The 13123-nt window shown below is 41.3% G+C and overlaps 1 protein-coding gene across 1 annotated transcript in view; it reads left to right on the plus strand.

Moving 5' to 3' along the window:
- LOC135210934 (intraflagellar transport protein 81 homolog) overlaps positions 1-13123 on the plus strand; it is a gene marked incomplete in the record, with an annotated part of 587949 nt that overhangs the window by 475029 nt on the left and 99797 nt on the right. Inside the window, 1 exon segment of the mRNA XM_064243906.1 lies at positions 4272-4435. Coding sequence (XP_064099976.1) covers positions 4272-4435 — 164 coding nt within the window.

Genomic DNA, 13123 nt, shown 5'->3' on the forward strand with positions numbered 1-13123 from the left:
GGAGATATAATATTTTGGCCATTTGATATTTTTTATTTTTGTTGGAGATAGTCCACAGTTTATGCCTATGGTGGTGAGAGCTATGTTTAGTTCAATTATTTTTGTAGCCATTTTTTTGGTGCAAATGGAAACCTTATGTGGCAATATTTTTTAGTATTAGCTAGATGCTTTGAGTGCATTTTTGGGGGACAGAGTTACTTTTTTTGATGACTCTGCTTGGAGATATAATATTTTTTTGGAGACTTGTTTTTATTCCACATGGGGTTATTAATGAAATGGAGGGAAATATTTTGCACTTTTTATATTCACCAGTGGGTTATTTTTGGCAGCATATAATTGTGGTGAGTTTACTGTAGTTTATATCCCCAATAGGTGATAATTTGTTTTATATAATTGAGTGATATCATGGAGTTATGTCTTTAAGGACAATTTTTGGGCAACATTGGAGATAATTTTGTGAAATGTGATTATGTGGTGTCAGTATAGATTTTTTTTGAGAATCATGGGTTTTCTGAAGTTGCAAGTCTGACTAGACAAATCTATACTGCAGTTTGAGCACCTGACGTGTTCACAGGTGTATTTTTGCTGATAATGCCGTGATGAGTCCGGTTGCTGACTCTTTTCCTTCAGTGTTGATTACTCAGAGTTTTGCACTATTCTTAGAGATGCTGATTTTGGCATTTCACAGAGATGTATCTGTGTAAGGGGGTTGTTTCCGTCGTTTCCGATCAATGAAATTGTTGCGATGACAAATTCCGTAACGATACATATTGCATTCATGAGGGAGACACCAGGTTATGTATATTATATGTATTTGTGATGGGGAAAGTTCACGTATTGTTATTGTTGTTATCTTTTAAAAAAAAAAATTCTTTTCCTACGAGAGATGTAATTGGGGTTAAGCTTTGAATAGCATTTCTATTTTTGGACAGGAGATATGATTTGTCGGGGTTTGTTAATTAGATAATGTGGGTGTTCATGTTCAGCATTATATTTCATGGGGGTTAATTATATAAACAATAAAAAGGTTTTTGCTGTTAGACAGTAAAGAGTTCTTACTGATTTTATGGGTTACTGAAATATCAGAGCTTGAGAGAACATTTTCAGTGAAGCTTTTTTTTTCTTGTAAGAATTTGTGAGTTTGAAATGTGATGACAGAAGTCCGTAGAGTTTCTGTCTGTGAGTTTTGGGAGTGTGCGTGCTAATGTGTGAATTTGGCGAGTTTTCTTTTTATATTGTTGGAGAATTAAATTGGAGAATTTGGTATTTTTCTTTGCGGGGTTATGATAGTGATTTGTGATTTAGCGATCCTATGGAGTTCCTTCACGAGTTGTAGTTAGAAATTAGTTCAGCGGTCATATTGGTGGGGTTAAGTGGGACAATGTTCAGTTAGTATTTTTGCAATATTTTTGTGGTGATTATTTGACAGAAGTATGTCTGGGGTTAATTCTTCTTTAATTGACCGATGACATGACTGATATACTGCAACACCATAAACATCGTTCCCCGATGCTAGCAAGACGCCCTTCAGCTGTTGCAGAGATGTTGCTGATGTTTGCCCACATGCGAGAATTTCTACGAATCTACGGGGTTCTACAGCGCTTTTGGACTACGGGAGTTGCCAGTTGTCTTTCATGGGGAGACGTTTCGCCTTTCTACAGCTTGTTTCACGTGTCTGTACAGCTGCAGACCAATCACATACACGGGAGCGTGAGAAAGTTCAAGATGAAGAAATGTTTTTCTATAACCAATTGTTATTATAGCCCATATGCAAGCTGTTGGAGATAATGTGTGATTGACATTATGCTGCCAGAGACGTGCAGTTCTTTTTATCATAGTGTTTAATGAGCCGGCCAATGTGTTTTATTTTTATATGTATAAGCTGTTTTATGTGACCTGTGGCTAGGCTGGTGCTAGCAGACAGGTGGCCGAGCAATCTGTTACATAAAAGAGGGATTTGCTGAGATAATATGATTAATAATATATGATGTGATATGCTATGACGTTTCTTGGAATGTAGAGACTCATCATTAACTTCCCTAGAGACAGAGTGGTCCGAGCGACAAGCCATGGGAATGCTTACTTATCCTTCTTTGAGGTGGTGTGATCATGAGTGCTGTCTTAGCAAATCAGTGCCTCGTCCTGTCGCTATGAGAGCTTGATGTAGAGGTGACTTTGAAACTGGACTCAAGCAGTTTATAGGCGTGAACATTGTGAACATTGAGTGTGGGTTTGTACGTATGTGTGCGCTTTTCCCCCTACTTAATGAAATGTAGTGTTACCAAGAAGGGGACACTATTATGGAGAGGAGGCAGAGCCAGGATGGCTTCTGCCAAAGTGTTTGTTGATAAGTGATACTGCAATACTGTGCTGAATGGGTAAGCCTTTTCTTTATTTTGGCCAAGTGTGGCTGGATTTTATTTGAATATTTATTTCAGAGATATTCTGTTTATATGATCTTTGATTATGCTCTTATGCTTACCGGAGTGTTCTCCTGTCTTCTAACAGGCGATTCTGGAAGAGGGGAATTGTTCTGGAGAAGAGTGGGATTAATCTAGAGAAATGGTGTACTGACTTAATTACTAGATAATGGAGGGGGGAGGTATATCGCGAGAGAGAGAGAGAGAGAGAGAGAGAGAGAGAGAGCTGTTGGGTATCGAGAGAGAGAGGGAGAGAGAATGTGTTGCCAATTGCCTTTGGCCGCTCTTGCTCCATCGCTACCTTTTGAAAATATGATAACGAGATAATGACCATCTCGTTATTAGATATGGTCCAGAGAGAGATCTGCGAATATGGGGCCCACTGTGTATATATATGTATATATATTACATGCAGGTAACCCCTGGTTATCAGCAGGAGTTTCATTCCGACGGATTAACAATGAGGAAAAATCTATAATAACTGAAAATCAGGGATTTTTGGCGCTTATCAGTGATAATAACCGGATTTTGTCACAGATAAGTAGTTTACGGCACCCCCGTTAGGTATGTATTGGCACCAATATATACCTAACGTTTGGCAATGTTTGGTAGTTTCTTTGTTTGTCTAGTTAAGTACTGGGGGGAGAATGACCTTGGCTTCTGAAATTTGTTAAATAATTAACATAGGTTACTTTCAACTCATGAAGTGGAGACAGTTAAAGACAACTTCTAAATAAAATCCTATAAAGTCTTTCGATTTTGCTAATTTGATTTCGCTAAATTAAATCTGATCAGCATACCACTTGAACATAGGATAAAGATTGAGAAGAATTCGTAGCAACAAATAAGAAACACACTAGGTAGTGTAACCCAACCTCTGAGTTAAAATGGTCTGTGCAACACACACTGAGCAAACAAATCTATTAATTCAAAAATAGCATACCATATTATGATAAACAAAGCAGCAATAACATAAATTTCACAAAAAACAAAAACTCATTGCAAAAGGTACTATGAATTCAAAGATATACAGGTACAGAAGTTAGCACATACCATATCTGTAAATGAGTAGTCATTCGAATGAAAAACCAGATGAAAAAAATATGTAATTAGCGAGCAAAAATGCAAAACTTGCTAAACTTTGAATGTGCATACATGATATTTTCTATTTAAGACAAACTAATGAAAAACCTAAAGTTAATAGTAAACCAAACAAAAGCCAACTTTAAAGTCAACTGGGCTTTCAATTGTTTAATAGCTAAATTTACCTACTACATCACAAGTGGTTGAAAATTCACCTAAACTTTGAGGTTGGTAGCACATGCAGACTAAATGTTAGTCTTGAAGCTTATCAGCTCTAGCTCTTCTCTTGATCAAACACGGAAGGCATTTTTATTTAACCTTCACATTATTATATTAGGTTGGAGGAAACCAGTCGGTAGTTAAAAGGAAGTTGTACGATTGTTAAACAGTAGATATCACCTCTTTCTCAGGGACTGAGGGAAAATATGCTGATTTCCTTATTACATAAACATAGTACTATGAGGAATGTCAGTGAGTTAAAGATCAATGAATTAAAGAAGGAATTCATGAAGAAAAAGCTAAATGTAAAGACTAAGAATGATACTAATGAAATGCTCTACTATTATACAAATACATACAGTACTACTGGTTGTGTCTTTTTCTATGTTAAGCAGGTTTTTGTCATGTAAGATGGTTTTTTTCCTACCATTAAATGGTCTGAATATAAGAAATAGGTTTGTTGGTAAACAAATGACGTTCAGTTCAAAATCAGTTGTGAATTTCTATATAAAACTTATTAGCATACATAATTTTATTTTATTTTAACAGGATTGCTGCAAAGGCTGGAAGAAGATGTGAATGTCAATACTTACATAGTTAAAGAGAAACTTCCGAAGGAACTAAAGACTAAACAAAGACGAGTAGAGATACTGCAGCGTGTAGTTGCACAGCCAGCTATGGGTCAAAATGAACTGGATTCTGTTAACAAGCAGGTAATGAACTAATGTGTCACTGAACCTACTCATTAGAAAATCATATAATTCTCTTTTTGGGTGTTATCATTGAATTTTGGTTCTTGCAATTTTTTAAGTTGTTAGAAATGCAAGTCCACTTTGCACTGTATTCATAAATAACCATGATTTAATATATAAAATTTGGCTATGCAAATCTGAGAAGAAATTACTAACACGGTTGCATTTGAAGCAAAGTAAGTGGGTACTAAATAAAGGTATTGCTCCCCAGAGATAATGAGGAAGGTTGAGAATTACTGAACAAAGAGCGAGATGTTATTAACGTCTGTTTATATGTGCATACAAATTCCATCTGCAATACTATTTTTGTGTACTTTGCATGCTACACCAGCAAGTGGACAACAATGAGTTTGCATCTGTAACATGTTCTTGCCCTGTTATGCATACAAATTCTCATACTATAATATAGGGTATACTTAGGAACTTTTCTTTCTCTTCTTATACTTATTTTTACATATTTTATAGGTTACAGTAACCAGAAAGTAAAAGTTGCTTACTTTCTGAATAATGAAAACTTTTAACCAATCTTTTTCCTTTTTATTTTTGCCTTCTACTTTCAAATGTTAGGATAGAGATGGCAATTTTGGTCATCAGTGAAATCTTGCTGCTGTTATTCTGCAGTTTATTTTTCTTCAAATTTCCTTATGAGTAATCTTCAGATCCTGCTGAAGATTCCTCTAGGATTTTCCTGATTGTTGAGATAGACTTTAGGTAGATGAAGAACAAGACATGCCATTGACTGATGAGAGTAAGGCAGTCAGAAATCTGTAGAAAAGATTACTAATAAGTGATGATTTTTCAACAGAAGTTGTCATTGTTGGGATTGATTTATTGATCAGTAAAGGAACAAAAATGGTGAGGTTTTGATGACCAGAGATTATCAGATAGTGAGTACTAACCAAACCATCAATCAGTTGTTATGATGATGATGATGAGATGATGATGATGATGATGATGATGATGATGATTATTATTATTATTATTATTATTATTATTATTATTATTAGCAGCGGGAGAAGGTACTGGCTCGACGGGAGCACGGGCCTTCTCCTTAGAGGATTTACCTCTCGACCCTTTTGAATGCGAAGAAGAAGAGGACTTTGCTTTCTCTGCTCCGGGATTGTGAGCCGGAGACTTACGAGAGGTTGAAGAAGACGACGTCTTTTTAGACGACGTCTTCTAAAGGGTCTTCTGCCTCTGTGCCCCTTTACTTTGGGGACTGTAGAGGCAGCAGGCGTGCTAGTAGGGATTTCAGATCCCGTAAAGCCTTGGAAGGAGGAAGATGAAGGGACAGGGGAAGAAGATCCAGAGTCATCCAAGGGAAGCCCTTGGGCGCCCAACAAACCTACCTCAACTAACAAATCATCTGCACCTACCACCATTGGCTCTATATTGAGGTCCAGAGTTGCTACATCCGCCGTGATGTCCTGGCCTCCTCCTTCGATTAGGGCTTGTTCCACCTGTTGTTGGATGTTCGCGATTGTTGGAGCTACCGCAGCGGGGTCCACGTACCCCATCGACTTCCCGCCTGGGAAGATCAGGACAGCCAACTTCTTATCTAACATGTAAGGCTGTCCCTTCGGCGCGTTCTTGCCGAAGCCTCCCACCCAGGCCCGCAGGGTAGCCGACGCGACTTCCTTAACGGCGGCAGCCTGGAAAAGAGGGTCATTGTAATCCTTACAACAAAGCCCCGAGGACGGATCATTAACAATGATATATATGACCATATAGTAAGTTAATATTAAAATATGTGACAGTATATGCCATGTAAAGAACGAACCCCACACCGGTATATACTTACTCCGTCCAAAAACTGGCTCACCAAGTCGTAACAGATGGTACAAGCCTTGTGATGCCAGACGGTCAGCTCATTGTGGCGAGTAGCATAAGGAGCGTGAGTCCTACAGACCTCATGTCCACAGGGGTCCTGGAGGACGGCGTTGCACCCCGCCTCCTGACAGTTAGTAGCCTGTAAGTGGAAAGATACATAAGTATCAACGTCATACACTCACAGGGCTACTGTGATACTCCGTTGCATGCCGGAGTAGCCCAAAAATTATTGGACATAATCCACCCCTGAACTCCGTGTGGAAGAAGGTCTATGACCTAATAACTGGTTGGAAAACTCCGGTGTACACCGGAGAGGAGAGTATGATTCAACCAGATGCTTTTATACACCCATAATGAGTTTCAAGGAGTAGTACACCACGCCGGAGAACGAGAGAGGATTACCCATACTTAAACTAGAATTAAATTAAATAGTATATTTGTGGAGCATGCAGCTCCGCCGTAAAACACCTCCGACAACTAGAGGAGCGCTCGGATAGCAAGCAAGCGCTCCGCCGGATGACGAAGGGGATACGTGAATTAGGGAAAGCATGTAGGACCAATGGATATCTCTCCCCCTCCGGTGGCTGGCGGAGCCAACCACCCCCCCGACAACCGAAGGTACACCCGGATAGCTAGCAGGTGCTCCGTCAGCAGGCGAAGGGGTAAATAACAAGAGTGGGGGGGAGAGAAATCAGACCCAAGGAACGCCGGAGAAGAACCGAAGCAACCAGAGGGGGGTGGCCAACCCCCACCCCTGACCACGCCGGAGCTCCCCCAGAGCCCGAGGAGAGAACATGCAGCCCACCAGTGCTCCCAGGTGTCCCAAACTCCCGTGACCCCCTTGACTGGGGGGAGGGGGGAGAGGTACTCGGATGGTTGCCATAGCGACCGAAAGCGAGCCAGGACAGACCCCCCCCCCCCTTCCGCTCGGGAGGGGGGGAAGGGGACTGGGACTAGGGTGACCATAGGCACCACGCGATCGCATGTGGACCAAGAGGTGATAATGCAACAAAACAGACTAGGCCGAGCGACCACGTGAGCCTGAGGGACCAAGGGGCGATAATGCAACAAAACTGAGCAGTTAGACCAAGATCTAATGCCACACAACCGCCTAGTCTAAACTGGTCGCCCTAAATGCTAACCCTATGCAGTAAATAAAATTAATAAATAAAAATTTTTACATCGTCAAGAGAAAGAGAGGGAAAACACGAGTGAGAGAGAAAGAGATGTCCAGGAGAAGTAGGCTAGTTCCCCCAAGGAAACAAGCCGACTACTCGGAAGCTAGCCTTACCCGACACGTAAATGGAGGGCAATAGCCAGGATCTGGACTAGAAGAAATAAAATAATCACTCTAGCGCCTACACACCTAGACAAAGAGACATGCATGCATGAACGTAAATCTAAGGTATAGGCTATGAATTCCCTAAAATACGATGTAAAAGATAATGGGAACTAGTGTAGCACGTGATAAGACCCATGAAAGGTAAATTCTGTGATAGATGTCACGGTATAGAGGACCGAGAAATCTAACCGAACACGAGGCGGGACGTTGGCCGCCATGCGCCAGACCAGGTGACCGTTTCGGACCAAAAAAACGGTAAATAAGGGTCCCTGGCTGACAAAACTAAATTCAAACCTTTCGGGATACTTAACTTAGCTGCGGCGATAGCTGCAAGTTCCATGGTTGAAGTAAATCCAACGATAAAAGCACAAAAGCACAGAGGAAAAGTGGGCACGTGCTACCTAGTTCGCTAACAAATAAGGATGACCACCAGAGGCGCGGCAGTCGGCGTGGTGCGTAGCGTAATAGTAGTAGTTGCGGTCCCCGACTGTGGATCGGCTCTCTCAGGAGGGGGATTTTGGTGTAGGAGAATTCTAAATGGCAAGAGGTTCGTGGTAGTGGTCTCACTCACCCCAGATACCATACCGACACCCTCTTTCATTTAGGGTGAGCGAGTCAGTTATACTGACATCCTCCTGGATTTATTTTTTTCTCTGGTATATGTTAGTATCATTTACCTAGAAATAATAAATTTAAGGATTATTTCACTGGGCGACACGAACCCTCGCCCAGAAATAGAATTTTCCTTCGTCAAAATCCCTTTATTATTATTATTATTATTATTATTATGATTATTATTATTTATGAAGCAGGCCCTGTCTCAAGCATACTTTATTCAAAGTAATGGCTACTTCAGCAGCATTACGCCTGTAGAGATTCTTCTATAATTTTCAAGTAGCAGCTTTTTCAGTACTACTTAAACAGGCTAGTAGAGGTCCTATGGAGGTCATTTTCAGATGTAGGGTCAAGATCAGTGTATATATTTATATTTCAATTTTTACATATAAACTATGATATCATAGTCATTCTCTCTCTCTCTCTCTCTCTCTCTCTCTCTCTCTCTCTCTCTCTCTCTCTCGTAGCAAGTTTTTGTCTGGAGCTGCCAGACATCCTTTAGACTAGGAAGCTGAGGGTGGACTGCTTCTAGTCTGGTGTCCTTCCTCCTTATATTTTGGATCGTCAGCAGGGGGTCTGCCTCATGCCAATCACCTATTGGATGGTTGCAGTAAGTCTGTTTATCATTGGTCGCTTGAGTGAGGTCCCAAGCCACTTCTGCCATGTTGATGGTTGGGTAGCTCCAACCTCCTAGACCTCCTGAGTGGTGTGTGGATGTTGCTGGGCATTGTGTCACTGCATGACATCATGGCTAATTTGATTTTTATTGGCTGCAGTAGTATCTCGTTCGGGAGGAGCGTTACCTTCTGCAGATTGTTGTGATTGGTGATGTTGTTGATAGCAGGTCTTCTCATACTCGTAGGGAGGAGAAATTCTTCCTGAATTATATTTGGTGTTGGTCTTATTTGTTGGATGAGAAGCTCCTCCAGCAGGCGCAGGTGATGGGCATCAGGGGCCTTCTCAATGATCTTCATGTTATGGATGATCACTTCCTGGGAGATAGTCTCTTGATGTTTGGTGCGGGCAGAGTTCTTGATAGCCCCTCCTGGGTGTGGCAGGAAATTCTCTTAGACAGGCACATGCTGGTCATACCTATTTAGGCGCTGCTGCAACCGCAGACTGGACATGTGTACTGGTATACCACATATGTCTGCTTCAGGGGGTCTCATACCTGTGGGGAGGGGTTATTTTTCATTATTAGGTCACGTGTCCGATTCTGGTAATATATGATTAAGTCAATATTCTTGTTGTCATCAATTGGGGTTAAATTTTCAGTAATCTTCCTTATGGAGTCCTCTTCTTCATGATAAGGAGAACTTATGAAGGCATTGTAATACAGCTTGATAATATCCTGGGAACGGGCCTGCGGCTCTCACTACCGTACCATTTCTCCAGGTCTGTGTGGACTTCTCTGCTGATTAATTTATTGGAATACCTGTTATTCACGAGTACTTGGGAGGCACAGTTGAGTTCCTGATGAGTGTCCTGCCAGGTTGAGCAGTGGGAGAAAGCTCTCCTGACAAAGGGCCTGACGGTCTTACTTTTAAATCTGGCAGGACACTTGCTATCACCATTGAGGCAAAGTCCAAGATGAGTCTTCTTTGTGTAGACAGAAGTACGGAGGTTGTCTTCCATCTTACTCACAAGGACATCGAGGAAGGGGAGCCGATCGTCTGTGCTGTACTCAACTGTGTAATTCAGTACGCTGCACTGCTGAAATGCCTGACAGATGGCTTTAACCTCATCCTTGGCGCTGACCTGAACAAAGATGTCATCGATATAACAGCCATATCTGTGGGGTTGTTGCATCCTGGCGAAGACTCGCTCCTCCATGATGCCCATGTAAAAGTTAGCAAAGAGGACCCCCAGTGGTGAGCTCATTGCTACGCCGACGATCTGTCAGAACATTTAGCCACGGAGGATGGAGAAAGGGGCCTTCTTGGTGCAGATCTCCAGCAGCATATGGAGAGCGGCTTCGGTAAGTTGAGAGGCGTTGTCGAATGACTCCTGTAGATGTGCTCAAGAGTGATTTCAATGGTCTCATCGTAAAGTATATTTATGAACAGGGACTCCACGTCCAGCGAAGCAATAATCCCGGTGCCAGGGGTGTCCTTGATGGCTTCTAGGAATTCTACAGATGACGGCTGATTATGGTGTTTAGCCAAGGCCTACATAGGGGCGGGTGTCTGGCTGATGATCGGCTGGAGGGTATTCCCTTGTTTGTGGATTTTTATGTTGCCATATGAATAACCCAGGCCCTAGTCTCCTGCGTAAGGTAGGGTGGGGGGGGGAGGTGGACAGCGTTTGTCACAGCATTCACTGCTCTGATGACTTTGTTGGCCTTTTTCTTGATGTCGTCCGTCGGGTTTCTTGTCAGGTGCTTAAACTTGCTTTTGTCGAACAAAATAGCATCCAGCTTCTCATGATATTCAGCAGTATCAGTCAAGACAAAAGCTACCGTCTTGTCTGTGTATCATACTGTGATGCTTTCTTTCTCCTTCAACTCCTTTACTGCTTTCTTCATATCCTTGGTGAGGATCCCACTGGAGTGTGAGCCCCACTCTGTAAGAGCTTTAGCAAGTAGGAGTGGCTGAAGGGCGTCAGTAGTCCTTGCGATGCTCCAGGCTTAAAATTGCTGGGTGGAGTCAAGGAGGAGCTTGATTTCGACTCTTGTTGTGAGGCCTGGGTTTCAAGATGAAGTGGCAATTAAGACCCAGCTTCAGAAGGACATCTTGATCGGGGATGGGGCCTTAATCAGTAAGGCTTTTATATCCTTGGGTTCATTCAGGGATGCAGAGTTTGCTGCCATTCAGGGAGATCAGCTTTTGCAGGATACCTCACATCCACCACGTCATGTCGTCCTCCTGAAGGCTTGAGGTCAAGGCATCTCTTGTGGGGTTGTCTTCTTCAGTGGGTGTGTCATGTTCGGGGTTATCAAATTTGGTGTTGTCCAGTCCATGACTACCTTCTCTTCAGGGTCACCAGGACTTTGCTCCTATAGGTTCCTCTCCTACTCCACTGGTAGCAGGGCTGCTTCTCACTCTCTCCCATTCTTGCCCCAGTCTCTTGGCCTTGTTCTGGAGGGCACATAGTTCAGTAGTCTTGATTACTATTTGCCGCTGTAGTAGCCATTACTTTTCCCAGCTTACGACATTCTTAGGTTACGACGCTTTTCAATTATAGTCAACAGAAATTATTTCCAAGTTTACGGTGCATGTTCCAGGGTTATGAAGCTTACGACGCCGATCTGACAAAAGAAATATGACTCCAAAAATGCAAAAAAATAAAAATTTACATAGTTTTTAATGCAGAACATTGAAAGTAAGTATATGAGTCCATGTGTACAATACCTAACTTCCATATAGCATTTGCAGACACTTCCATTAGATGTATCTCATTTAGTAGGGTTCCATCCAACCGAATGGAAGGATGGGGTAGAAAATCAGTATGAGATCTACTTATCAAAAGTGCTTTCGTTTTACTGGAGTTCAGCTTCATGCTCCACCAGCTACACCATCCACTAATCCACTCCATGGCACAACTGAGACTAAGGGCAGTTTCATCTCTCATGGGCGGAGACTTTACTGACCCACAAGTGTTGTGTCATCGGCATACTGAACAATCTTGTTTTCCCAGTCATGTTTCTTGTATACACTACAAATAGTAATGGACCCAGATCACTATCCTGTGGAACTCCAGAAACATACATGCTGCATAAATGCTTAGAAATCGTGAAGTAATCCAAATACATATCCACCTGCTCCAAAATTAAAGAGATAAATTCTCTCTCTCTCTCTCTCTCTCTCTCTCTCTCTCTCTCTCTCTCTCTCTCTCTCTCTCTCTCTCTCATATGCAGTATATTTTTAAGGGTATAATGTTTAACATAACTTTAAAATAATATTGATAATATCATTTCAAAGATTAACAACTTACTATAGCAAATAATTTTTGTATCATAATTGCATTTGTGAGTAATCACGAAAATACTAGCATGACATACAAACATAGCATTCCCTTAGGAGGTCATGTCCTGTCGTTCTAAACTACCTACATATTTTAGATATGCTCTATACAATAGTAGGTACTATCTTAAAATACGTACCTGTACAGTAAATATCGTTTCAAAGTCATCTTATTACTACTCGCTTAGTAATGAATAGAGATTCCAAATCACAAGGGATCATGAATATCCAAATTGTAGCCTAAGGCGTACACTTTGACACCCAGATTACTATACTCATTTTAATTGACATTCAAAATCTGACATTGCGATGTGTATGCCAATGAGTGCATAAACGATATCAGCTTACTGTGATTGTGAATGATGGATTCGTTATTGTGAATAATGAGATCATTGTCCAAGCCTGAATTATATTAGACTGGTTTACAGCAGTCTATAGTACTTTGTAATTCACACGCAAAGCACATCACAAGAAAACTACCCTTATTCTATGTAGATATGCATTTCCCCTAAAGGCCCTCATTTAACCCTCTTACGCCAACTGGACGTATTTTACGTCGACATTTTTTGTCTCCCGTGTGCCGACTGGACGTATTTTACGTCGACTTACAAAAGTTTTTTTTAAAATTCGCGGAAAAATACTTATAGGCCTACCAGCCTAAAACTTTTGAATCACGCGCCTTGGGGGATGCTGGTAGTATCTGTGACACATCTCGGAAATTATTTCGTCACTTTGACATAATTTTTGTACCATTGTAAATTAGCCGTTACATGAAGTATTATATATGAAAATGTGCGCATTTTTATGTAGAATTCAACAATAAAATACTCATGATTGTAGCTTTTATCAGTTTTGACATATTTTCATATAAATAACGATAATTGCCAAAATTTCAACCTT

This window comes from Macrobrachium nipponense, chromosome 4, assembly GCF_015104395.2.
Source record: "Macrobrachium nipponense isolate FS-2020 chromosome 4, ASM1510439v2, whole genome shotgun sequence".
NCBI classification, from domain to species: Eukaryota; Metazoa; Arthropoda; class Malacostraca; order Decapoda; family Palaemonidae; genus Macrobrachium; species Macrobrachium nipponense.